The sequence below is a fragment of the Mustelus asterias genome, chromosome 4 (genome assembly GCF_964213995.1).
Source record: "Mustelus asterias chromosome 4, sMusAst1.hap1.1, whole genome shotgun sequence".
Lineage (NCBI taxonomy): Eukaryota > Metazoa > Chordata > Chondrichthyes > Carcharhiniformes > Triakidae > Mustelus > Mustelus asterias.
In genome coordinates, this window is record NC_135804.1 from 58,632,833 (window position 1) to 58,657,496 (window position 24,664).

General features: G+C 43.4%; 1 protein-coding gene across 3 annotated transcripts in view; it reads right to left on the reverse strand.

Annotated features, from left to right (window-relative positions):
* The window catches only part of bbs2 (Bardet-Biedl syndrome 2), a 74,771-nt gene that overhangs the window by 28,742 nt on the left and 21,365 nt on the right, over positions 1 to 24,664 (reverse strand). For all 3 annotated transcript variants that reach the window (XM_078211110.1, XM_078211109.1, XM_078211111.1), the window contains exons 4-12: positions 23,231 to 23,356; positions 20,694 to 20,756; positions 20,313 to 20,390; positions 16,158 to 16,262; positions 14,284 to 14,370; positions 3,567 to 3,702; positions 2,558 to 2,697; positions 1,956 to 2,100; positions 718 to 889 (exon numbers count right to left, since the gene is read on the reverse strand). In XM_078211110.1, coding sequence (XP_078067236.1) covers positions 718 to 889; positions 1,956 to 2,100; positions 2,558 to 2,697; positions 3,567 to 3,702; positions 14,284 to 14,370; positions 16,158 to 16,262; positions 20,313 to 20,390; positions 20,694 to 20,756; positions 23,231 to 23,356 — 1,052 coding nt within the window. The remainder of the gene's footprint in view (positions 1 to 717; positions 890 to 1,955; positions 2,101 to 2,557; positions 2,698 to 3,566; positions 3,703 to 14,283; positions 14,371 to 16,157; positions 16,263 to 20,312; positions 20,391 to 20,693; positions 20,757 to 23,230; positions 23,357 to 24,664) is intronic.

A 24,664-nucleotide genomic window follows, 5' to 3' on the forward strand; every position in this document is an offset into this window, starting at 1 on the left:
ATTCACTACTTTTTCCCCATGTATCTCAGCAACTTTACCTCCAAATAAGCACCAAACTCTTTTTAAAAGGAACATAGAAGAGATGATTTGTTTATGATGTATTTTCAAGCAATGTCATGGGTTCTTTCTTAAGAACTTGAACAGATAGACAGGACCTTGGTTTAATATCTTGCCCAAAAAAATGGAACTTCCAATAATGCACAACTCTCAAACTGCATACAGGAATGTCAGTGTGGACTAGGTGATCAAATCCTAAACCACAGCTTGAAACTCCATCCTTGTGATTCAGGTGGAAGTCAGCCAAACCGACACACTGCCTCAATAAATGTGTGTATGTACTATCAAGTTACAACACATTGCCTAGTCTCCCTCCCATGTGGGATGAGCCTAGCCTTCCTCTTAAACATGGGACGGTTATGTTGGTGTGACATGCTTCACAGTTTCCTTGCAAACAGGCTGGAGACAATGAATATCTATGCAGTCACTTTACAGTGTACTGGACGCCAAGTGTTTCTCTCCAAAAACAAAAAGCACAGAAACAAAGACTCCATATGCTCAGTACACTAGGTAGATTCTCTGTGTTATCCCATTGCACTGGTTAACTCACATCTATAGGTATTGGCATCTGTTTGTACCACTATGATGTTTGGTTCAATATTTGTAATTTACACATTGTGCTATTTATGGAGGGCGCAAAGTATCCTCTCACATTCTCACCTGTTTCTGTAGCCCACGAAAGCCTTGATATGCAGATCCACTGGAATATCTTTGGGTGGAATGATGGGGACAAGGATCTGTCCGGAGAGATTGTGTGCACTGGGGTGAACCACATGGGACTCACCATCAAATATACCCTCGGCAAAGATAAGCACAGCCCGAATGATGGTATCTACATTTAAAAACACACACACACACTCTATAATATGAAAGAGCAGCAATCAGATGTAAAGATTATCATCCATTTTTTAAATTCATTTGTGGGACTTGGGCGTCACTGGCTGGCCAGAATTTATTGCCCATCCGTAGTTGCCCTTACTGAGTGGCTTGCTGGACCATTTAAGATGTCAGTTGAGAGTCAACCACATTGCTGTGGCTCTGGAGTCACATGTAGGCCAGACCAGGTATGAACGGCAGATTTCCTTCCTTAAAGGACATTAGAGAACTAGATAGGTTTTTCCCGATAATCAACAATAGTTTCATGGTCATTGGTAGATTCTTATTTCCAGGTTTTTTTTAAATTGAATTCAAATTCTACCATCTATCATGGCAGGATTTGAATCCAGGTCCCCAGAACATTAGCTAAATTTCTGGATTAATAGTCTAGCAATAATAACACTAGGCCGTCACCTCCCCCTATTTAGCCAGATAGAGTTTGAAACAATAGCTCAGTCGATACAAATGCAGAAAATAGGTTAGTGAGTAACTACTAAAATGATACAGGAGATGTTTCTCCACACAAATGCATACTGTCCAAGGAGTTCATTAACATTTGATCAATTTGCACAGGTAGCTTTTGAAAACTCACTAATAAACTGACACTCCATGGTACAATGAAGGTGAAATCACACACGCCATCAATCCAATAACTAGATTATCTGTTTTTAAGTGAGGCTGGTTGATGGAAAAATGTTGGCCAAGATACTAAGAAGAAAGCCTCTGCGCTTCTTTAAAATAATCATAATAACACAACTACTGTTCCAAATGGTGTGTTTGCTAAGGGTGGGGGTTGCAAATGAGTTTGCTCGAGTACACAGCATCATTCAGATTCAAAGGTTTTGATAGTAAAAGTGTGCAAAGAAGATGGACTTCTGCAATATTAAATAGTCAGAAATTAATTTTAAAATTAAGTTAGCAATCAAAAAATCACTTGTGACCTTGAATAAAAAGCAGTAGGGCATCCTTTTCATTAATATTTTTCCTGTTATCTGTACTTAAGTGTCTCAAGGTAAACTCACCATTGGATGTAGAAATGTTCAGCTCCACATGCGGACTTTGGTTGGCGGTGCCAATGTTGACAGATAAGCCTGTCTGTAGTTGTGTATTGGCTGGAATAATGCCTATCTGTCCATCCCCTTCTCCACCCAGGGTACTCAAGGCAACCTGACACAATGCAACATGTACATATTTGGTTAGCTGTGTAACCACATTTCTTGCTCACCAGTCATCCATTCACAAAATTCTCTGCCAGTTGTGCAGTATAACCACCTCGCCAGTTACTGAAACTCTCAAGTCAAGCACAACACAGGTTTTGCTCCCTGTCACGACCCTGTCAAGCACCCCCTGGCCAGGTACAATAGGGCTTAAATTTCACTTCTCACTGTCTCAGGTAGCACATCTAAGTCAGGTAAATCATGGATTAAGTGCATTGTACATTGTAGGGAGAAAATAATTTTGAGAAAAACATATTGTAGCAAACAACTTGAATGACCAAGCTAGAAAAGTAGCAGTTTGAAGTAAGTGTGCTGACTCTCATTGTTTATAGCAATTAACAGAATGCTTCCAGCTAACGATAACTGGTGTAGTTGAAAATAACTATATGATTTAACAATTGACCTACCTTTGAATTTTCCTCATAGTTACGTAGTTCAAGCAACAGGTTCTGTTTCCGTTGGCTCAGCTCACGGATTAAGTCTTGTTCTGCATTTGTATCCATCAAATTCCCTTTCATCTCTCGACTGGCAGGAAGATAACCCCGAACTACAGAGTGGCAGAGAAGTAATTTGGAATATCACTTTCGCTCTTTTTCTTCTGAAGTCACTGATTATGACCTCACCCAAGTAGGTATCCTTCATAAATGACAATGAAAAGTATAGGTTGAATTTTAGACTGGGAGCAGTGACCTCGACCCCCAGTGCAAAAGTCAGGGGCAAGCCGGTCTCTAATTGGACAACTCATCCGCAGCCATTTAATGGCCATTGGCCCATTAATTGGCTTGAGTTGGGAAATCCGCTCCCATCTAAGAGCTGCCAGCCAATCAGAGGGCCAGCAGAGCCAGTGGGTGTAGTGGTCATTGCTAAGATCACAATCTGCCCCATAGGAAGCATGCTGTGATGGAGCCCTGATGAAAGCAAGTCTGGGATCTCATCCGGGTCAGGCTAGCAGGCTCCAAAGGGTTGGTTGGGGGTGCTGGGGTGGAGATGACAGGGGGCAGGGAACTGAGGTTGGTTGGGGGGGGGGGGGGAGAGAGAACAACTTGTGGGTAGTTCGGGGGGGGGGGGGGTGGGTGGAAGAGAAGAGTGTGCGTACAATGGGCATTGGGATTCTTAAAGGAGGCGCCCCCACGTTTTGCCAAGCCACCAGTCAGTCAGGTAAGACATAGCACCAGCCTCCCCTGCCACAGTAGCAGTAGAAGGCGGCCTTTAATTGGCCACAAAGGAAAGCAGGCTCCCCAATGCCTTCCCCCTGCTGCCCAAACCTTACGTTTTGAAATCATTATACCACTCTTTCAGGACTATCACCATACCATGAGTAGTCTTAGCGTTATAAACCCTCACACAATGCTATACATTGGAATAAATGGGGACCACCTGATCAGAATTCACTCGTCAGGGAAAAGTTAGATTTACCTTCTCCTTCGATCGAGCAGCAGATGAGCTGCGTCTGTCCATCCATCCTGTAGTCTTCCTCCACAATTCCAGCAACAGAATTGGTAAAGTTGTCCTTGAAGATGACCTCACCGGTGCGGTCACTGCGGGCGTCAATCTGCCGGATATTTCAAAGACAGTCCATGAATGGTTATCATCAGCAGTAATATCAACAACATAGTTGATGAGTAAAGAATCTCCTACTTTAAGTTCCTTCCACTTTTCCAAGTCCTGATGCCAATGAGAGAGCTGCTGCTAAGCCTCTGCCTATTGTAGATCATTCGCTATGCTCTTCTGAAGTTGGTTGCACGTGTGTTGAACAAAACTCACCAGATCAACATTGAGTGTGGCTTCTACTTTGATGTCTATTCTGCTTACTTGCAGGTCTAGCAAAACATCTGAAATTAGTTTTGGGTTGGTTAATCTGTTCAGTGCATCTGAAATAATCATATCTGGTTTGTAACAGACTTTGGAGTCATATCCCTATTTCTTTTAGAAGTTGCTGCAGTCTAAGTGGTATACTTGTCAGTGCCTTGCATTAAATCATTTCTAATGATTTGGAGTCATTTTCCACAATGAACCCTTTATCAAATGTCTCATGCTCAATATTCAAATACAATAAGCCCTCATTTAATGTTGCCGCGTTTAATGTTCTTTCATTTTAATGTAGCTAATAAAAGTGGTGTCAGTTCATCCATTTAATGTTGTCAGTTTCACTTTAACATTGTTTGCCAAAGACTTCTGCTTCTATGGCTTGACTGCTCACACAACCTTTACCCCATGCTTTCTGATCTCGCTCTCAGTGCCTTTTGCCCTCACTGCTGCCCTTGCTTCCAGGCCTCACTTCCCATCCTTGCCCCGGATCTTGCATCCCACCCTTGCTCCTTGGCCTTGCCTCCTGCCACTGTTGTTGCCTTAGGATTCGGGGGTCTGCTGTGCTTCTCCTGGCTGCTCGCTACACTGCTGTCCCTGCTCCTGGCTTCACTGTTGCTGAACTCCCACTGAAATCCTGGGCTCCATCTAGGCAGAAGTTGGTCAGTGCAGCAAGTCCTGGGTCTTCAGCTAATAACTGCACCAACCAACTTCTGCTACTAGATGGAGCCTGGTCAATCTAAATTAAGGTACTGAACAGCAACAATGCATACATTCCTGAAAAGATCAACTTTAAGTGAAATACAGGTCCCCATAGGAATCAATGGTAAAACCAGAGTTAGGTTCCTTCAGACATTCCTCACACTGAAAAGACAATGTTCACGTTGAAATACTGTACCATAAATGTGCAGTCCTAACTGAAACAACTTGCAAACTAAAATACATCACTAAACATAAATGAGATAAAATATAGCATGCAATTAAAAAATACTCTCACTGTACAGGTGTCTGTACTGTAAAGTACTTTCAGATTGACCAAGTTCTATCTAGTGACAGAAGTTGGTTGGTGCTTTTATCTGTTGAAGTCCTAAAGCTCCCTGCACTGACCAACTAAGCCACCAAATAGAGCACAGGACCGCAGTGGGAGCTGAGCACCTGTGAAGCTAGGAACAGAGGCAGCTGCGGGGTGAGCAGCCAGTTAAAGAACAGCATACCCCAGGTCCTGAGGCAAGAAAAGAAGCAGTCTCACAACATCAGGTTAAAATCCAACAGGTTTATTTGGTAGCACGAGCTTTTGGAATGCTGCTCCTTCATCAGGTGAGTGCAGGATTTGTTTCACAAACAGGGCATATATAGACACAAACTCAATTACAAGATAATGGTTTATTTTCATTTATTACAAATACGTTAGTACAAAACAATTACAAATACACAAAGAACAAATGTGAAAAATGCATTACCAATGGCTAATGCCATCCATTTATCAGTTACTACCTTCTATTGAGGAAGGGTTCACTCACGGTCATAGTTGTCCAGGGCATTGCCCTCTAAATACACCTCTATCTACAAATCATAACCTACAAAGTGACAAACATTAATACAACACAACAAGAATAAACATTGCAGCATATCCGCCGCCCCCCCCGGGCACCGCCTCCTGGGCTTTTCCCCTGCCGGGGGATGCAACCCTCCAGGAGGTACTCAGGTCCGGGGATTCCACCTGACGGATGTTCGGCCGGAGGGGGTAAATGGGGAAACCACCCCGAACCTACTCAATCCGGAATCCCTTCCGGAATTTCAGCCGGGGCAGTGGGAAAAACTCTCCGGGATACTCAGTTCGGGTTAAGATAATGGTTGGAATGCGAGTCTTAACAGGTAATCAAGTCTTTACAGGTGCAGACAATGTGAGTGGAGACAGGGTTAAGCACAGGTTAAAGAGGTGTGAACTGTCTCAAGCCAGGACAGTTAGTGAGATTTTGCAAGCCTAGGCAAGTCGTGGGGGTTACAGATAGTGTGACATGAACCCAAGATCCTTTCCTGCAGTGTATCAGGGAGACAATGTTGGCCGAGTCGCAAGAGTATGTATCGTGTACCTGGTGGATGGTGTTCTCACGTGAGATGATGGCATCCGTGTCGATGATCCAGCACGTCTTACAGAGGTTGCTGTGGCAGGGTTGTGTGGTGTCATGGTCACTGTTCTCCTGAAGGCTGGGTAGTTTGCTGCGAACAATGGTCTGATTGAGGTTGTGCGGTTGTTTGAAGGCAAGTAGTGAGGTTGTGGGGATGGCCTTGGTGAGATGTTCGTCTTCATCGATGACATGTTGAAGGCTCCGGAGAAGATGTCGTAGTTTCTCCGCTCCAGCATCCTCACACCCCCACTACTTGCCTTCAAACAACCGCTGCAGGAAAGGATGTTCCGAGGCATGGGTACATTGGCGACAACGGATGAATGGACACGTTCAACAATCACCAGGCAGGAGTGTGCCCTTTCTGTTGGGGAACACCTCAGCAGTCAAGGGCATTCAGCCTCTGATTTTCGGGTAAGCGTTCTCCAAGGCGGCCTTCAAGAGACACGACAACGCAGAATCGCCGAGCAGAAACTGATAGCCAAGTTCCACACACGAGGACGGCCTCAACCGGGATCTTGGGTTCATGTCACACTTTCTGTAACCCCCATGACTTGCCTCGGCTTGCAAAACCTCACTAACTGTCCTGGCTTGAGACAATTCATACCTCTTTAACCTGTGCTTAACCCTCTCTCCACTTACATTGTCTGCACCTGTAAAGACTTGATTACCTGTTAAGACTCACATTCCAACCATTATCTTGTAATTGAGTTTGTGTCTATATATACCCTGTTTGTGAAATAAATCCTGCACTCACCTGATGAAGGAGCAGCGCTCCGAAAGCTCGTGCTACCAAATAAACCTGTTGGACTTTAACCTGGTGTTGTGAGACTACTTACTGTGCCTATCCCAGTCCAACGCTGGCAACTCCACATCAAGAAAAGAAGCAGGAGGTGAGGCCCGGGAGCCTATGATTCACCATGCGAACCCAAGTAATTTCACTGAATTTGCAATTTTCAGGAACACAATCACAACTTTAATAACATCAAGTGCAATTGGTTTCTGACTTGCATAATACACACTCCTAACGTGCTTTTTGTTTGGTCATACTTTTGGTAGCACCTCTGGAACCAGATCTTCTGCATTAGCCAGGCCAATGTCCTCCTACACCACACGCCTTGCAAAGACCTTGAAATACAGGACGGTTTGCAATGAATGCACTTCCTACACGGCCTGCTTGCTTGTTGCAATACTGGTGTCAACCCAATGCTTGCAGACATTGCCTCTAGCCACAATGGCTTCATATTTTCTGCTGACTTTATATTGACCATTCTTTTACACCAAAAGCTGTTTTTGGAAGGCTTCGATTACCCCTGCTATCTCTAGCCCCATTATTCATTCAGATAATTCTGCTTCTGAAAAAATCTCAGTCCCAACCCTTATCATGAAATCTGCTGATGAACTAATCAATTGACTCTTCTAATTGTTGTCTGTAAGCCATCAGCTCCAATCAGTATATTCTGAAGTTCACCTTTACACAAAGCTCATCTTCCAGCATGTTCCACAGCTTAACAAGGTCGTTATGATCCTCCTCAGACAGGTCTGAAGCATTGACTCGATGCAGCAGGCCCTCGTATCTAATTTTCACCACTTGTTTATCTGGTTCTGTGATAGACAAATCTAAAAAGTATAATTTCACCCTCTGTTTAAAAAGCTTAAATTCAGATGGGACATCTGTTATCTTCTGATTAATGTTGGAGAGTTTAGTAGTCACCTTTCTAATGTCCCCTGTCTTTTACAGACAATCAAAACTTACAGGGGATTTGTTACCTCTCCACAGAGATATTCAGTAACGCAGTTGCTTTTTTTCATTCCTGCCCCTCTTTTTTGATTGCATCATGGTGGGGCTGTCTTCTAATTATGCACACTTTTCATTCTTTGCAGAGGAATGGCACCTGAGGCTACCTCATGGCCCTGTAGCTTTTCTGCTGACTTAAAACTGACTGCACAGTGCAACCCCAAACTGACTCATTGTTCCCACTCATCAACAATCCGGTTATCCCAGAAACTAGGTACTCTGATTTTACTTCCAGCAGAAGGTGTACATACATTGAAACCCTGAAGGCAAATTACTGCGGATACTGGAATCTGAAACCAAAAGAGAAAAACGCTGGAAAATCTCAGCTGGTCTGGCAGCATCTGTAAGGAGAGAAAAGAGCTGCGTTTCGAGTCCAGATGACCCTTTGTCAAAGCTTTGACAAAGGGTCATCTGGATTCGAAATGTCAGCTCTTTTCTCTCCTTACAGATGCTGCCAGACCTGCTAAGATTTTCCAGCGTTTTCTCTTTTGGCTTCTGCTGGAGATAGGCTATATTGCAGCAAATCTTGACTGTGGCTCCTCTTGTGTTCTTTAAACTCACATTGCTATCACCATTTTGTGTTTCTAGCTTCTTTCCACGAACTCACCATCGAAAATCTGGGAGCACGTTTGGAAAAAGCATCTAATTGCTTAGTCAATTTGTCCAATATTGGGTGGCATGGCAGCACAGTGGTTAGCACTGCTGCCTCACAGCACCTGGGATCCGAGTTCAATTCCAGCCTTGGGTGACTGTTTGTGTGGAGTTTGCACGTTCTCCCCGTGTCTGCGTGGGTTTCCTCTGCATGCTCCAGTTTCCTCCTACAGTCCAGAGAAGTACCGGGTGGGTGGATTGGCCATGTTAAATTGTCCCTTAGTGTCCCAAGATGTGTAGTTTGGTGGATTAGTGGGGTAAATGCGTGGGATAATGGGGATGGGGCCTGGGTGGGATGCTCTGGTCAGAGCATTGGTGCAGACACGATGAGCCGAGTGGCCTCCTTCTGCACTGTAGGGATTCTATGATTCTAATATTACTTTATTTCATTTATTTGTCAGAAGTCGGTTTACATTAACACTGCAATGAAGTTACTGTGAGAATCCCCTAGTCGACACATTATGGCGCCTGTTCAGGTACACTGAGGGAGAATTTAGCATGGCCAATGCACCTAACCAGCATGTCTTTCGGACTGAGAGGGGAAACCGGAGCACTCGGAGGAAACCCACGCAGACACGGGGAGAACATGCAGACTCCACACAGACAGTGACCCAAGCCAGGAATCGAACCCTGATCCCTGGCACTGAGAGACAGCAGTGCTAACCGCTGTGGCACCGTGCCAATTTCTTTGACAAGTCACATGTAAGATTGATAAACTATAAGTAGGTTCTACTTATTTGTGGACCAAAACTTTATATATATATATATATATATATATATATATATATATATATATATTATATTAATAATATATATATTATATATATATATATATATATATACATGTTACGGCAGAATTCAACAAACAGGTTTACTCTAGGGATTCAACACACACAACAACGACCAACAACACTACCAGCAACATAGCCTGCTGGTCACATGAAGATTTAGATCCTGGTTCCATGGTGACACATTGACAGAATATGAAAATGGTCTCCAAGTGATATTGCAACAATTGCCTCATGCGTGTGTCCATTTTTGCCATGGACAGCCCAAGAACAGAATACCATAAGCCTGAATTATAACAATTACAGCCAATAGAACCCTGGGTCACAAACTATTAACGGTCTTGTGCTAGTTCAATTACATCACATCAGGTTGCATGTCACAGTCTAATTATATCACATACAGCCCTTTATCAGTATTGTACCAGGTCCCTTGTGTCACTGTCCAATTATATCAAGAGGTTCTGAATCACAAGGACAAGTCACAGCCCTATTTTATCACAAGGCCTTTAATCACTATCCCACAATCCCAGGTACCCTGGGTCATAGCCTACAGATCCATGTCATGTAGCATTAACCTTTGATGGAGAGAAAAAAAGCCAAAATTAAAACTCTGTGTAAGGGGGAAAATACAAGGGGGGCACACTCTAAAATGGCAATACAAGAAAGCACACTCTAAAATGGCTGCCTGGCACATAAAGGGTTAACTGGGAAAGCCAAAAGAGCAGACACAGGCTCCTGCTGTTCAGAAAAAACCTAACAGACAAGCCATTTCCAAATCACAGACAGTGACTCATAGCAAACAAACACCTCAGGAAGCCAAAGCCAAGGGTCAAGACATCTTTTAAAATAAGGAAACCCCAAAACAAAGAGCTTAGATTAATGTTAAAGGAAGGCGGGAAATATGAATGCGAGGGAACCGATTAGCACCTGAACGAGACGAAACTAGCCATTGATAGATACAGACATAAGGAGATGTACCCATTCATAAAATGCTAAATGTCTATACCTGTTTGTACTCTTGTAAACATGGGGAAATGTACCCATTCATAAAATGTTAAATACTTGTACTCACTTAAACAATGTGATAATGTTCGAATCACCGGTTTACCCATTGTGTAAAGGGTATAAAATTGAACCGCTCCCGGCATACAATTGAGAGAAGGTTTGCTACAGACCAATGTGCCTTGTCTCCACGGGGCTCCGTTTAATAAATCGTATTTTCTGAATCTCGAAGTCTGACTACTAGTGGATTTTTCCCACAACACTCTGCATAATAAATATCATGATGTGGAGATGCTGGGTGGGCACAATAAGAAGTCTCACAACACCAGGTTAAAATCCAACAGGTTTATTTGGAATCACGAGCTTTCAAAGCGCTGCTCCTTCATGAGGTGAGAGGAGAGGTAGGTTTCATAAACACGGCATATAGACAAAGACACAATTGCTAGATAATGGTTGAAATGCGAGTCTTTTTGGGTAATCAAGTCTTTACAGGTACAGGCAGTGCGAATGGAGGGAGGGATAATCACAGGTTAGAGAGGTATGAATTGTCTCAAGCCAGGACAGTTAGTAGGATTTTGCAAGCCTAGGCCAAATTGTGGGGGTTACATGTAGTGTGACATGAACGCAAGATCCCGGTAGAGGCCGTCTTCATGTGTGTGGAACTTGACTATCAGTTTCCCTCGGCAATTCTATGTTGTCGTGTGTCTTGAAAGCCGCCTTGGAGGATGCTTACCGAAGATCGGAGTCTGAATGCCCTTGATTGCTAAAGTGTTCCCCGACTGGAAGGGAACACTCCTCCCTGGTGATTGTCGTGCAGTGTCTGTTCATCCGTTGTCGTAGCGTCTGCATGGTCTTGCTGATGTACCATGCGTTGGGACATCCTTTCCTGCAGCATACTTCATACGCTGCAAGTAAGGATGTCCCGAGGCATGGTACATCAGCAAGACCATGGAGACGCTACGACAACGGATGAACAGACACTGCACGACAATCACCAGGGAGGAGTGTTCCCTTCCAGTCGGGGAACACTTCAGCAATCAAGGGCAGTCAGGCTCCGATCTTTGGTAAGCGTCCTCCAAGGCGGCCTTCAAAACACATGACAACGCAAAATTGCCGAGCAGAAACTGATAGCCAAGATCCGCACGCATGAGGATAACCTCAACCAGAATCAAAGAACAACAAAGAACAAAGAACAATACAGCACAGGAACAGGCCCTTCGGCCCTCCAAGCCCGCGCCGCTTCCTGGTCCAAACTAGACCATTCTTTTGTATCCCTCCATTCCCACTCCGTTCATATGGCTGTCTAGATAAGTCTTAAACGTTCCCAGTGTGTCCGCCTCCACCACCTTGCCTGGCAGCGCATTCCAGGCCCCCACCACCCTCTGTGTAAAATATGTCCTTCTGATACCTGTGTTAAACCTCCCCCCCCTTCACCTTGAACCTATGACCCCTCGTGAACGTCACCACCGACCTGGGGAAAAGCTTCCCACCGTTCACTCTATCTATGCCTTTCATAATTTTGTACACCTCTATTAAGTCTCCCCTCATCCTCCGTCTTTCCAGGGAGAACAACCCCAGTTTACCCAATCTCTCCTCATAACTAAGCCCCTCCATACGAGGCAACCTCCTGGTAAACCTCCTCTGTACTCTCTCCAAAGCCTCCACGTCCTTCTGGTAGTGTGGCGACCAGAACTGGATGCAGTATTCCAAATGCGGCCGAACCAACGTTCTATACATCTGCAACATCAGACCCCAACTTTTATACTCTATGCCCCGTCCTATAAAGGCAAGCATGCCATATGCCTTCTTCACCACCTTCTCCACCTGTGACGTCACCTTCAAGGATCTGTGGACTTGCACACCCAGGTCCCTCTGTGTATCTACACCCTTTATGGTTCTGCCATTTATCGTCCCCCATGCAAGACTTCTTGAGAAAGTGAGAGGGCATGGGATCCAAGGGGCTGTTGCCTTGTGGATCCAGAACTGGCTTGCCTGCAGAAGGCAGAGAGTGGCTGTGGAGGGGTCTTTCTCTGCATGGAGGTCAGTGACCAGTGGAGTGCCCCAGGGATCTGTTCTGGGACCCTTGCTGTTTGTCATTTTCATAAATGACCTGGATGAGGAAGTGGAGGGATGGGTTGGTAAGTTTGCTGACGACACCAAGGTAGGTGGTGTTGTGGATAGTTTGGAGGGATGTCAGAAGTTGCAGCGAGACATAGATAGAATGCAAGACTGGGCGGAGAAGTGGCAGATGGACTTCAACCCGGATAAGTGTGTAGTGATCCATTTTGGCAGATCCAATGGGATGGAGCAGCAGTATAAAATGAAGGGTACCATTCTTAGCAGTGTAGAGGATCAGAAGGACCTTGGGGTCCGGGTCCATAGGACTCTTAAATCGGCCTCGCAGGTGGAGGATGCGGTCAAGAAGGCGTATGGCGTACTAGCCTTCATTAATCGAGGGATTGAGTTTAGGAGTCGGGAGATAATGCTGCAGCTTTATAGGACCCTGGTTAGACCCCACTTGGAGTACTGCGCGCAGTTCTGGTCACCTCATTACAGGAAAGATGTTGAAGCCATTGAAAGGGTGCAGAGGAGATTTACAAGGATGTTGCCTGGATTGGGGGGCATGCCTTATGAGGATAGGTTGAGGGAGCTTGGTCTCTTCTCCCTGGAGAGACGAAGGATGAGAGGTGACCTGATAGAGGTTTACAAGATGTTGAGGGGTCTGGATAGGGTGGACTCTCAGAGGCTATTTCCAAGGGCTGAAATGGTTGCTACGAGAGGACACAGGTTTAAGGTGCTGGGGGGTAGGTACAGGGGGGATGTCAGGGGTAAGTTTTTCACTCAGAGGGTGGTGGGTGAGTGGAATCGGCTGACGTCGGTGGTGGTGGAGGCAAACTCGTTGGGGTCTTTTAAGAGACTTCTGGATGAGTACATGGGATTTAATGGGATTGAGGGCTATAGATAGGCCTAGAGGTGGGGATGTGATCGGCGCAACTTGTGGGCCGAAGGGCCTGTTTGTGCTGTGACTTTCTATGTTCTATGTTCTATGTATAGCTCCTCCCTACATTATTTCTACCAAAATGCATCACTTCGCATTTATCAGGATTGAACTCCATCTGCCATTTCTTTGCCCAAATTTCCAGCCTATCTATATCCTTCTGTAGCTTCTGACAATGCTCCTCACTATCTGCAAGTCCTGCCAATTTTGTGTCGTCTGCAAACTTACTGATCACCCCAGTTACACCTTCTTCCAGATCATTTATATAAATCACAAACAGCAGAGGTCCCAATACAGAGCCCTGCGGAACACCACTAGTCACAGGCCTCCAGCCGGAAAAAGACCCTTCCACTACCACCCTCTGTCTTCTGTGACCAAGCCAGTTCTCCACCCATCTAGCCACCTCCCCCTTTATCCCATGAGATCCAAGGTTCCATGAACCTTGGGTTCATGTCACACTACATGTAACCCCCACCATTTGGCCAGGGCTTGCAAAATCCTACTAACTGCCCTGGCTTGAGACAATTCATACCTCTTTAACCTGTGATTATCCCTCTCTCCACTTGCGCTGTCTGTACCTGTAAAGACTTGATCACCTGAAAAGACTCGCATTCCAACCATTATCTTGCAATTGTGTCTTGGTCTATATATGCCATGTTTGTGAAACCTACCTCTCCATCCACCTGATGAAGGAGCAGCACCTCGAAAGCTCATGATTCCAAATAAACCTGTTGGACTTTAACATGGTGTTGTGAGACTTCTTACTGTAGTAAATATCAGACACCTTTCATTTGCATTCAATCTTGGACACAAGCCACAGAAGTCTCTCAAAGTTTTCCCTTATGGTTTACAATATTATCTGAACTTGAATCACTTAAAATAACTTAAAATCACATTCTATCCATTCAACATTCCCCATTAAATCTCTCCCATTACTTGTGACAAATATACAATGATGACTAACCTTCCCATTTGACCAGCCAGTGATTAACTCACAAACACCATCTGAGTTCAAGTCAAAAGCATGAATACTCATGGCATGATTTTTAGACTGCAAGAAATGAAAAGCACAAAACAAGGTCATTTATAGGTGCAACAGCATTGTCATTTGTAAATCAAAATATTAACGATTGTAATTTCAATCATAGGTCACTTCAAGTCACTTTTCTTTCTTCTGCCTTGAACAACAAATGGTTGTTAATGTCTGCACTTTGTCTCTGATACCTCACTGGATAAATGGAGGTTTAATTTTCTGTTACTAGATGTCACCACCATTGTGGAACTTGCAACCAAGTAGTGTAATTGAAGGGAATAGTCTAGGTGCATTTAAAGGGAAGCTAGGTAAGCCCATAAAGAAAGGAATAAGATACAGTTCAATGAAATAGAGTGGGATAAGGCTCATGTGAATTGTAAAATCATCAGAACTGACCATTTGGGCTGAATAGCCTGTTTCTGTCCATTCTGTGTAACATTATTTATAACAATCACTTGCTGCACCCAATAGTTGTAAGTCAGTCAAGGAGAGACAATCTCTCCTTTTGTCTTGAGACCAAATCCAACTCTGGATATGTTACAATGGAAAGCGATCTTAAAGGAGAGTCAATTGGTTGTGCCATTATATAGTATTGACAAATAAAAAATTCAGCAGGGAGTCATTTCGTTCTATACGCATGCTCTTCCAAATATCTGGTTCAAAGAAATACGAGTGGGATACCAAAATCAAATAATTCTCATTCTGTACCCAAGGATATCAAGGAGGAAGGAGAAAGTAATATACATTCGGGTGGCAACAGCAGTTAGCACTGCTGCCTCAGTGCCAGGAACCCGGGTTTGATTCGGCCTTGGGTGACTGTCTTTGTGGAGTTTGCACATTCTCCCAGTATCTGCATGGGTTTCCTCTGAGTGCTCCAGTTTCCTCCCACAGTCCAAAGATGTGCAGGTTAGGTGCATTGGCCATAGCGAATTGTCCCTTAATGTCCAAAGATGTATAGGTTAGGGGATGTAGCGTGGTAAATATGTAGGGGTATGGGGATAGGGCCTGGGTAAGAAGCCCTGTCGGAGTCAGTGGAGACTCGATGATCTGATTGGTCTCCTTCTGCAGTGCAGGGATTCTATGATTCTATGAATGAAATTGCTGTACAAAAAGACAATTCATACGTGGATCAGTACATATTTATTAAAGAAATATATGTTTATAAATGTTATGCTCATTTCTGCTGAAGAATGGAACACTTTCCATTGCAAGCATCTACTTTTAGCATTAACCAAGCTGAGGTCAGGTAGTTGCAGAATAAAGTTTCTCTAATTTGTCCCAATAAAGTTCCTCAAACCCAATCTCAGATAATGGACTGACTACAACAATGTGATGCTTTCTTTACCACCTACACCAGTCATTTCTTTAGCACTATTAGTTTGTCTAATGCTACTTCTGTAGTGATGGTACTTAATTCCTCCCGTGTATTCTTAGTATTAATAGGATGTTCAAAGTATCTTCCTTAAGAAATATTAATATCTCAGTGGCAATTAGCTATAAAGTACCAATCAGCTATAAAGTAGCAATCAGCTGTAAAGTACCATTCTTACGCTGAGGAACTGAGATGTGACAACTCAAACCTATTCAATACAGCTAGAAGATAGGAAACTCATTCCAAGAATTCTGTTCCTAGGGAGGAAACAACCCAACACATTCTTGAGAATCCAAGACCACGTTTGGAAAAAAGCATCTAGCTGTCCAGTCAATTTGTCTAATATTTCTGCTGACTGTTTTTTTGACATGCCAATGCATTTGTTCATCATGTACAGATCTGTAAGCACAAGCCTGACTATTTTTGGATATACCTTGATTCTCCAGTAGCGTGTAGCCCGATCATAGACTCCAACAGTGCCGTTTGCCAGAGCGTATCCAAATCGAGTCCCATGCATATGGCATAGTGCTGTGATGGTCTGTAAAGGGAAACCCAAATGCTTAAAACACTCTTGTTCAGAATAATGCCTACATATGAATAATTGCACATAAAAAATACTCATTTAATGCAGCATTTGAGGGGCAGAAATAAAACTATTAGTTTAGATGATAAAGTCAAGGCATCCTCAACGTAGAGGCAGTAAAAGATCCCCTCGGAAGTAGTGCTCATAACCTGATAGAAGATAACATTCGGTTTGAGTGTGAGAAACTTGGGTCGGCAACAACTGTGTTTAACTTAAATAAAGGGAATTACAATGAAATGAGGATAAAGTTAGCTAAAGCGGACTGGGTGGATAGATCATCAGGAAAGACAGTAAGAAACCAGTGGTAGACATTTAAAGAGGTAATTCATGACTCTCAGCAAAAATATATCTGAGTAAGGAGGAAAGATTCTAAGAGAAAGATCAACCAGTCATGGCTAACCAAGGAAGTTAAGGTCAGTATTAAATTGAAAGAAAAAGTACATAAGAGGCAAAAGTCAGTGATCGCCCTGAAGACTGGGATAAATTCAGAATCCAGCAAAGGAGGACTAAAAAGATAAGAAAAAGAGGAAATAAACTACGAGGGCAAACTAAAGAGGAATATAAAAACTGACAATAAGAGCTTTTTTAAATATATGAAAAGGATGGAAGAGGTCAAAATGAACATAGGCTCCTTAGAAAACGAATCTGGGGAGACAGTTATGGGGAATAAGGAAATGGCAGAGGAGTTACGCAGATATTTTGCATCAGTCTTTACAGTGGAAGATACTTCGAACATCCCATTAATACTAAGAATACAGGGAATTCACTTGAGAAGTAGCATTAGACAAGCTAATAGGGCTAAAGGTAGGTAAGTCCCCTGGCCCTGATGGCTTGTATCCTAGGATCATAAAAGTAAGTTACAGAGATAGTGGATAATACATTGGCTGGAGAAGTACTGGAGGAATGGAAAACTGCCAATGTGACACCCTTATTCAAAAAGGGAGGGGGGCAAATAGCTTAAAGTTTATTTGTTAGTATCACAAGTATGCTTACATGAACACTACAATGAAATTACTGTGAAAATCCCCTAGTTGCCACACTCCGGCGCCTGTTCAGGTACATTGAGGGCCAATGCACCTAACCGGCACATCTGTGGACTGTGGGAGGAAACCAGAGCACCCGGAGGAAACCCACGCAGACATGGGGAGAACATGCAGACTCCGCACAGACAGTGATCGAAACTGGGAATCGAACCTGGGTCCCTGGCACTGTGAGGCAGCAGTGCTAACCACTGTGCGACTGTGCCACTAAAGACCGATTAACCTAATATCTATTGTTGGAAAAATATTGAAATCAATTATTAAGGAAGCAATAGCAGCACCTTTGGGAAAATCATAATCTAATCAAGCAGAGTTGACATGGTTTCATGAAAGGGGAATTGTGTCTCTGACAAATTTATTAGAGCTTTTCGAGGAAGCCTCACCAGAGTGGATAGAGGGAAACCAGATGTGTTTTATTTGGACTTCCAGAAAGCATTCAACAAGGTATCTTACAAAAGGTTAAGCCCATGGTGTTGGAGGTATTATATTAGTATGGATAGAGAATTGGATAATGGGCAGGAAACAGTGATTGGGGATAAGGGCTTCCTTTTCAGGCTGGCAACCTGTAGCCAATGGGATTCCACAGAGAACAATGCTGGGACCGCAGCTGTTAACAATGTATATTAATGACTTGGAGGAAGGAAGTGAATGTACTTCAGCAAATTTGCAGATGACACAAAAAATAGGTGGAAAGGCAAGTTGGGAGAGGGAGCCAGAGTTTACAAAGAGTTATTTGATAGGTTAAGTGGGCAAAAAGTTGGCAAAATAAGTATAATGTGGGAAAATGTGAAGTTGTTCATTTTGGAAGGGAGAATAAAAGAACTGAGTCTCATTTAAATGGAGAGAAACTGCAGAAAGCTGCAACACAAAGGGACTTGGGTACTTGCGCACGAAACATAGAAAGCTAGCACACAGGTGCAGCAGATAATCAGGTAATGGAATGTTGGCCCTTATTTCAAGGGGGTTGGAGTATAAGAGTCGGAAAGTCTTGCTGCAGCTGTACAAGATACTGGTGGTGGGACCACCTGGAGTACTGTGAGCAGTTTTGTTCCACTTATCTAAGGAAAGGTATTGGGGGCGATTCTCCCAAAAAATTCGAAGTGTTGAATTCGCATAAAAACTGGAGTAAATCCCGCTGGTTTTTTCAGCCGTATTTTCAAAATGAATCTCCCATACACTGTGCACTGCAGAGTGCACTAGCGTGAATCACACGCAAAATTGGTGGGCAACGCCTATTCCCACTAGAGAGGCCAGCAGCATAGTGCTGAGCGGGCCACTGCACATCTGCTGATCTGTCAGAACGGAGGTCAGCGCACGTGCAGTCGCTCCACACTGCCGGCCTCCTGATCGCTGGCCATCCCCGCGACCCTGCATTATTGCCCCTCCGATCCCCCCATGGCCCGATAGCTGGCCCTGCAAACATGTTCGTGCCAGCCTGAACCCCATACCCCACCTCCGGCCCACCTCCACTCCATCCACCCCCGCATGCCCAGCCCCTATTGCTGCCATCCCTCCCTCTGCTCGCGATCCCTATGCAGAGTGGCAGCAGGACCCCCCATCCCCCAATCTTTCCCCCAGAGGTCCCGCCCCACTCCCTTAGGCCCTCCTTGGCACTGCCCCGATGCCCAGTGGGCAGTGCCAAGTGCCCCTAGGGCATTGCAACTCAAAGTTTTTTTAATGTTTATTTATTAGTCATGAGTAAGGCTTACATTAACACTGCAATGAAGTTACTGTGAAATTCCCCTAGTCACCACAGTCCAGCGCCTGTTCGGGTCAATGTACCTAACCAGCACGCCTTTCAGAATGTGGGAGGAAACCCACACAGATACAGGAAGAATGTGCAAACTCCACACAGTCAGTGGCCCGAGCCGGGAATCGAACCTGGGTCCCTGGCGCTGTGAAGCAGCAGGGCTAACCACTGTGCCCCCGTTTTTTGCTTTTTTCACTTTGCCCCTTGGGCAGTGCCAGGCACCCCACCCACTTACCCCGACCCTCTTAAGGGCCTCGATTGCCCCCATTCACTCCAGTGGAGTCAGTCCGCTAGCTCCCCGTAAGTGGGGAGCTATTGCAAACCCCGCTGGAGTGAAACACTGCAGTGGTGGAGGGAAACGCTCGCAGGCCTGGAGACTTCAGCCCCGGGCCGGCAAATGAGATTTAAGATACAGTTAAATGAGCATTTACATAAATTATGCAGCTCCGCACCAATTTCTGGCATGGAGCTGATGACTCTGGAAATCCAGCTGCCGGAGACTGATGGAGGCAGTGGACCCAGCGGGAAGCCTGCGAAACTGCCTCCGCTTGAATCTCCTGGTCTGCTGTGCTACAAAAGCAGCGCAAAGGGATGGGAGAATCGGCCCAATTATCTAATTGAAGGCAGTTCAGAGATGATTCACGAGGATGATCTCTGGTATGGAGGGTTTGTCTTATGAGGAAAGGTTGAACATTGGAATTTAGAAGAATGAGAGGTGATCTCATTGAAACATATAGTATTCTTAAGGGGCTTGACAAAGTAAATGCCAAGAGGCTGTTTCCCCTCTTGGGAGAGTCTAGGTCCAGACAGCATGGTCTCAGAATAAGAGGGTGTTAATTTAAGACTGAGATGAGGAGGAATTTCTTCTCTCAGATGGTTGAGAGTCTTTGGAACTCGTTGCTACAGAGTTCTGTGTATATTTAAGGCTGCGATAGATAGGATTTTAATCAGGAAGGGAATCAGGGTTACGGGGAAAGGGCAAGAAAGTGAACAAGAGGAGTGTCAGATCAGCCAAGGTCCTACTGAATGGCAGAGAAGGCTTGAGGGGCTGAACAGCCTACTCCTGTTGCTTTTTCTTATGGTCTTATAGGAAAAGCATGGCATTGCTACAGAGTTCATTGCATGAATTCACTATGAAAACGATTTTAAGTTTTCATTAGTGCATACTCATTTGTCCAATAATTTCTTGATGCGTGGGAAAAGAATCCTTCTTACCTCTGTCTCTGCTATTTCTGCTATAATTTCATCCTCTTTGAAGACCCTGATGTCAAAGTCCTCTGAGCCAGCCAGAAGCTGTGAAAAGCATTCAGCATGTCAATGGTAATGCATCAGACTTCACAACACATTGGAAGGAGTTTTCTTCATTGAGCTGAATAACTATTTTATCAGAGAAGTGACTTAAGAGTTGGGATATTCATGAACAAAGTAGTTAAGAAGTATGAATACATTGACATCTATAAAACAATGTGATTATAATATTCAAACATCCCTACCCAAAAATCAATAATCCACCATTAAGATACAGAACATTTTTAACTGATGTACTGACATTTCATTCTGCGTCAAATGACTTTTTATTGAACGACACGGACTCACCTCCTTCTTCCCATCCCCATCAAAGTCACAGAGTGCCAGCGATCGGACATTATCCCCAGTGACCTGAGTGAAAAGCATAAGCATTTCAAACTAGAATCTTTTCAAGCATTTTTGCTTATTTATAATGTAATTGATACTGAAGATATGTAAACATGTCGCAAATCAGTGGCTTCTCTTTAGAAGAATGAGTGCTGCTTTTTTAAAATATTCTTTCATGGGATGTGGATGCTGGCTAGGGCACCATTTGTTGCCCATCCCTAATTGCCCTTGAGAAGGTGGTGGTGATTCGCGGCTTCGTGAACTGCTGCAGTCCATGTGGTGGAGGTACACCCACAGTGCTGTTATAGGAAGGGAGTTCCAGGATTTTGACTGAGGAACAGTGAAGGAACAGCTATATAATTCCAAATCAAGATGGTAGTTCTAAGTTAGGATAGTATTTTGGAAATTTGTAAGAACATTAGGTTTGCATGTGCATTAGTATCCTTGCACATGCATATTGTACCTTTAATGTAAAATAATGTCCCAACCTGTTTCACAGAGGCATTATCAGACAAAAACAGAAACAACGCCAAAAAAATGTTAGCATGGGTGACTGAAAACTTAGTCAAAGAAGTGGGTTTTGAAGTGAGTCTTAAAAAACAGTGAGGTTTTGGAAGGAAATATCTGAATGTGGAATTTAGGTGGCTGATGGCAAGATTGCCAATGGTGGGATTAAAGGAGAACTACATTCAAGGCCAGTGTCAGTAAAGACACTGGGGGAGGTTACCTGGACAGGGAGGGTCGAGGACCTGAGAGGTTATAAATATGCCAATGGGAATTTTTAACTTAAGGATCAGAGGTACTGGGAGGCAATGGAGGTCAACAAGGTCAGGTGATAGTTGAGTGGGAAATACTGCATGATAGGATAACAGCAGCTTTGTAAGAGAAGGACATGGTCAACCAGCCATAGGGTAATGCAACACAATCAGTCACAAATTACATCACTTTTTAACTTTGATTGGGGCTGTTTTGGTGAGTACAGCAGATATGGAATGTTATTGGGGAGATTCAAACATGGAGTTGTGGGGATCAGGGACACCTATTTCGGAGGCAATAACACATTGGCAAATTTTGGAAAGGAGAGGTTGGAGATAGGAGTGAGAGGTGGGTTTTGTGAGGAAGTGTGCGAGGATGAAGTCTTGACTGAGCTGGACTGTGTTTGAGGAGAGAGCACTGTTAACAATATCAGCTTGTATAGGTATCGGAAAGTTTAGCAGTTTATTGGGATTGGGGTGGAGGGAGCAGAGGTGGACTCATGAACACAATAAATTCAGAGAGATGATGAAGAGAGCTAATAGAATGAGACATGGGCAGAGACCAGCCCAGGGAATGAGCTGGTTTGATGGATGATGAAAAGTGGGTATCAGGAAGCAACAGAGGCAGCTAAATGGATGATCTCAACATTAGTGCCAAAGAAGTCCAAAAACAAATAATTGCTGCTGGAGACAAGGGTGTAGAAGGCCTGGGTAGAAATGGCTGGTAGTGATGTAAAGAAGTAGGGGGGTTTTCTATGTTTGCAGTATGATTCTGGCAGTTTCAACAGAAGACAGAGAAGTTTGACTGTGTTTGATAAAGTCCAGTCAGATGTGGTATTGGGCCAGTCTTAGTATTTCTGCAATAAATAAAAAATTGCAAACATACTACTGCAGAATCCTTTATGAAAACACCCCTATGATAAACAAAATATTCTAAAGTGAAACAAACACAAGGGCATCTGTAATGATTCCACTTGACAGCGAAAATAATGAAGATTTTCAAGTCCATCTCTAGAGCAAGTAATTTACTCCTGTTCAGTCACTGATAGATTTACTGTCTTTGAGATTTACTGTCTTTGAGATTTTATTTGTTGAAAACTATGGCACTCATACAGAAAACCAGACCACATATTTAGAATTTGTCATACTGTTTGTTGTAATGTGCAATAGTATTTGCCCTACCCTTCTTCAACAGTAGGCAGCCAACCTACAGAGACCGTTAAAAAGGCCCTTTTTGATTTAGTTTGTACACAACACTCAAAACAACTACGGATATACTTAATTTGCCTTTGAAAATATAATTAAAGCAGGCATGAGACTGGGATTGCTAAATCAATTAATTTCTTAATATTGACTTTATTTAAAAAGTAAATCTGCCAGCTAATTTATGGATTTGATTGTAGAACAATGCATGATGTGATGGATTATCTTCTTAACACATGCCAGCTTCCCAAAGTGGAGCACAGCAGAAAATTCTTTGGGAGCTGGTCCCACTTGCCCCAGTAAAAATGGGCAAGTAAATTAAAATGAAACATAAATTACAGAAATACAGGGAACAATGTATTTCCCATCATTTTTACCTTTGTAACTACAGATGAAAGGAATGCCAGTGCATTCCTGGTGCCCAGTGTTGCTATGGGTGGTGGAAAAGGGATATGTATTACACTGTGCAGTGCCACCCTGGCCTATCTGCCTCCCTACCAAATTCTGGGGTTCAGTCCTAGTGCAGTTCTGTTTCCATACCGTCCAGAAAAGGTCATTTCCTTCCTGATCAAAACCTTGGAGTGTACAGTTCCCTCCAATAATTGCCAGTGGAGATGTTATCTCCCCAAGCTGACCCAGCACTATTGCGTTGGCTCCATCTGCCACCTACAAAGAGAGAGACAGTGAGTCACAGAGTTTCTGAACATGTTGATTTAATAACTTAGCCAAAAGTGCTGCCCGGGTTACTCAAAATATGCTGTTATCAGAGCAGGCTTCATAACGTTACATTGGGGGAACATTCTCTTTTACAAAATGTCTCTTGAAAACCTGACTTTAATTGTTAGTTCTTAATTTAAACAAAGTAGCAAGTTCAATTACAGAAATCAGTAAATGTAAAGATATTTCATTCCCTCTAAAGCACGGAGGAATTATGTGACTAGCCAGTGAAAATTAATTATTCAACAATTGTAATAACCTGAAAATATGTCATGTAAAATTAATTACACTTTAATTCGGTCTCCAATTAATTGTCTATATTTAGAGCACTAAGCATAATAATCGGAGGGCATTGTAAACTAGGATCAAGATCGTGCATTCGTATTCTGCTAATATAGGATTACACAGGATATAAAATACACAAACAGGCCATCCAGCCCACCAGTCTATGCTGATGTTCATGCTCCACTTGAGCCTTGTTCCACTTAAAATCTATCATCATAACCCTCTATTCCCTTCACCTTCACATGCTGTAGACTTGTTTCCCCTCAAATGCATCTATACTATTCACTTCAACCACTCCATGTAGTATCGAGTTCGCATTCTCATCACTTAAAATGCATTTTAAAAAGTTTCTTCTGAACTTCCTATTGGATTTCTTGGTGACTAGTCAATATTGATGGTGTCTAGTTATGCCCTTCCCCACAAATAGAAACATTTTCTCTCTATCCACCCTATCAAGAAGATCTTTATTAGGTTATCCCTCAGCCTTCTCTTTTCAAGAAATCAGGATTTCTTAGATCACTGGACCAAAGGCTCCGCTATTGAAATGCACTATATTGTGGAAAGGCGAAATAGTTTAATGGGCGAGCACATTTCTTTCACCAAAAGGCAGAGTTTCAATCCAGCACAGAGAGGATGAAATTCTCCTTTCTCTAACTGGAAAAATGCTACAGCCAAAAATGAGTTCCCAACAGCTGAAACCAGATCAGCATGGGCCACTATTACTACTATATGACAATTTCATTCAGAGATTAAAAGGAATAAAAGTTAATATAAGGTAAATGATAGGATTAAGTCATCAAAATTAATTGTGGTAGCTTTTGTTAGGCCTTCAATAGGTATGAAGCATCCGTCTTTGGAAAAAAAACTGAAGTGACATTATTTTCATTGTCCCACTGACTGGTGCAAAGGAACAAGATGTAATGATTCAACTGGAGATTGTGAGCACAGAGGGCCATAATCTGAAAGAGGTTG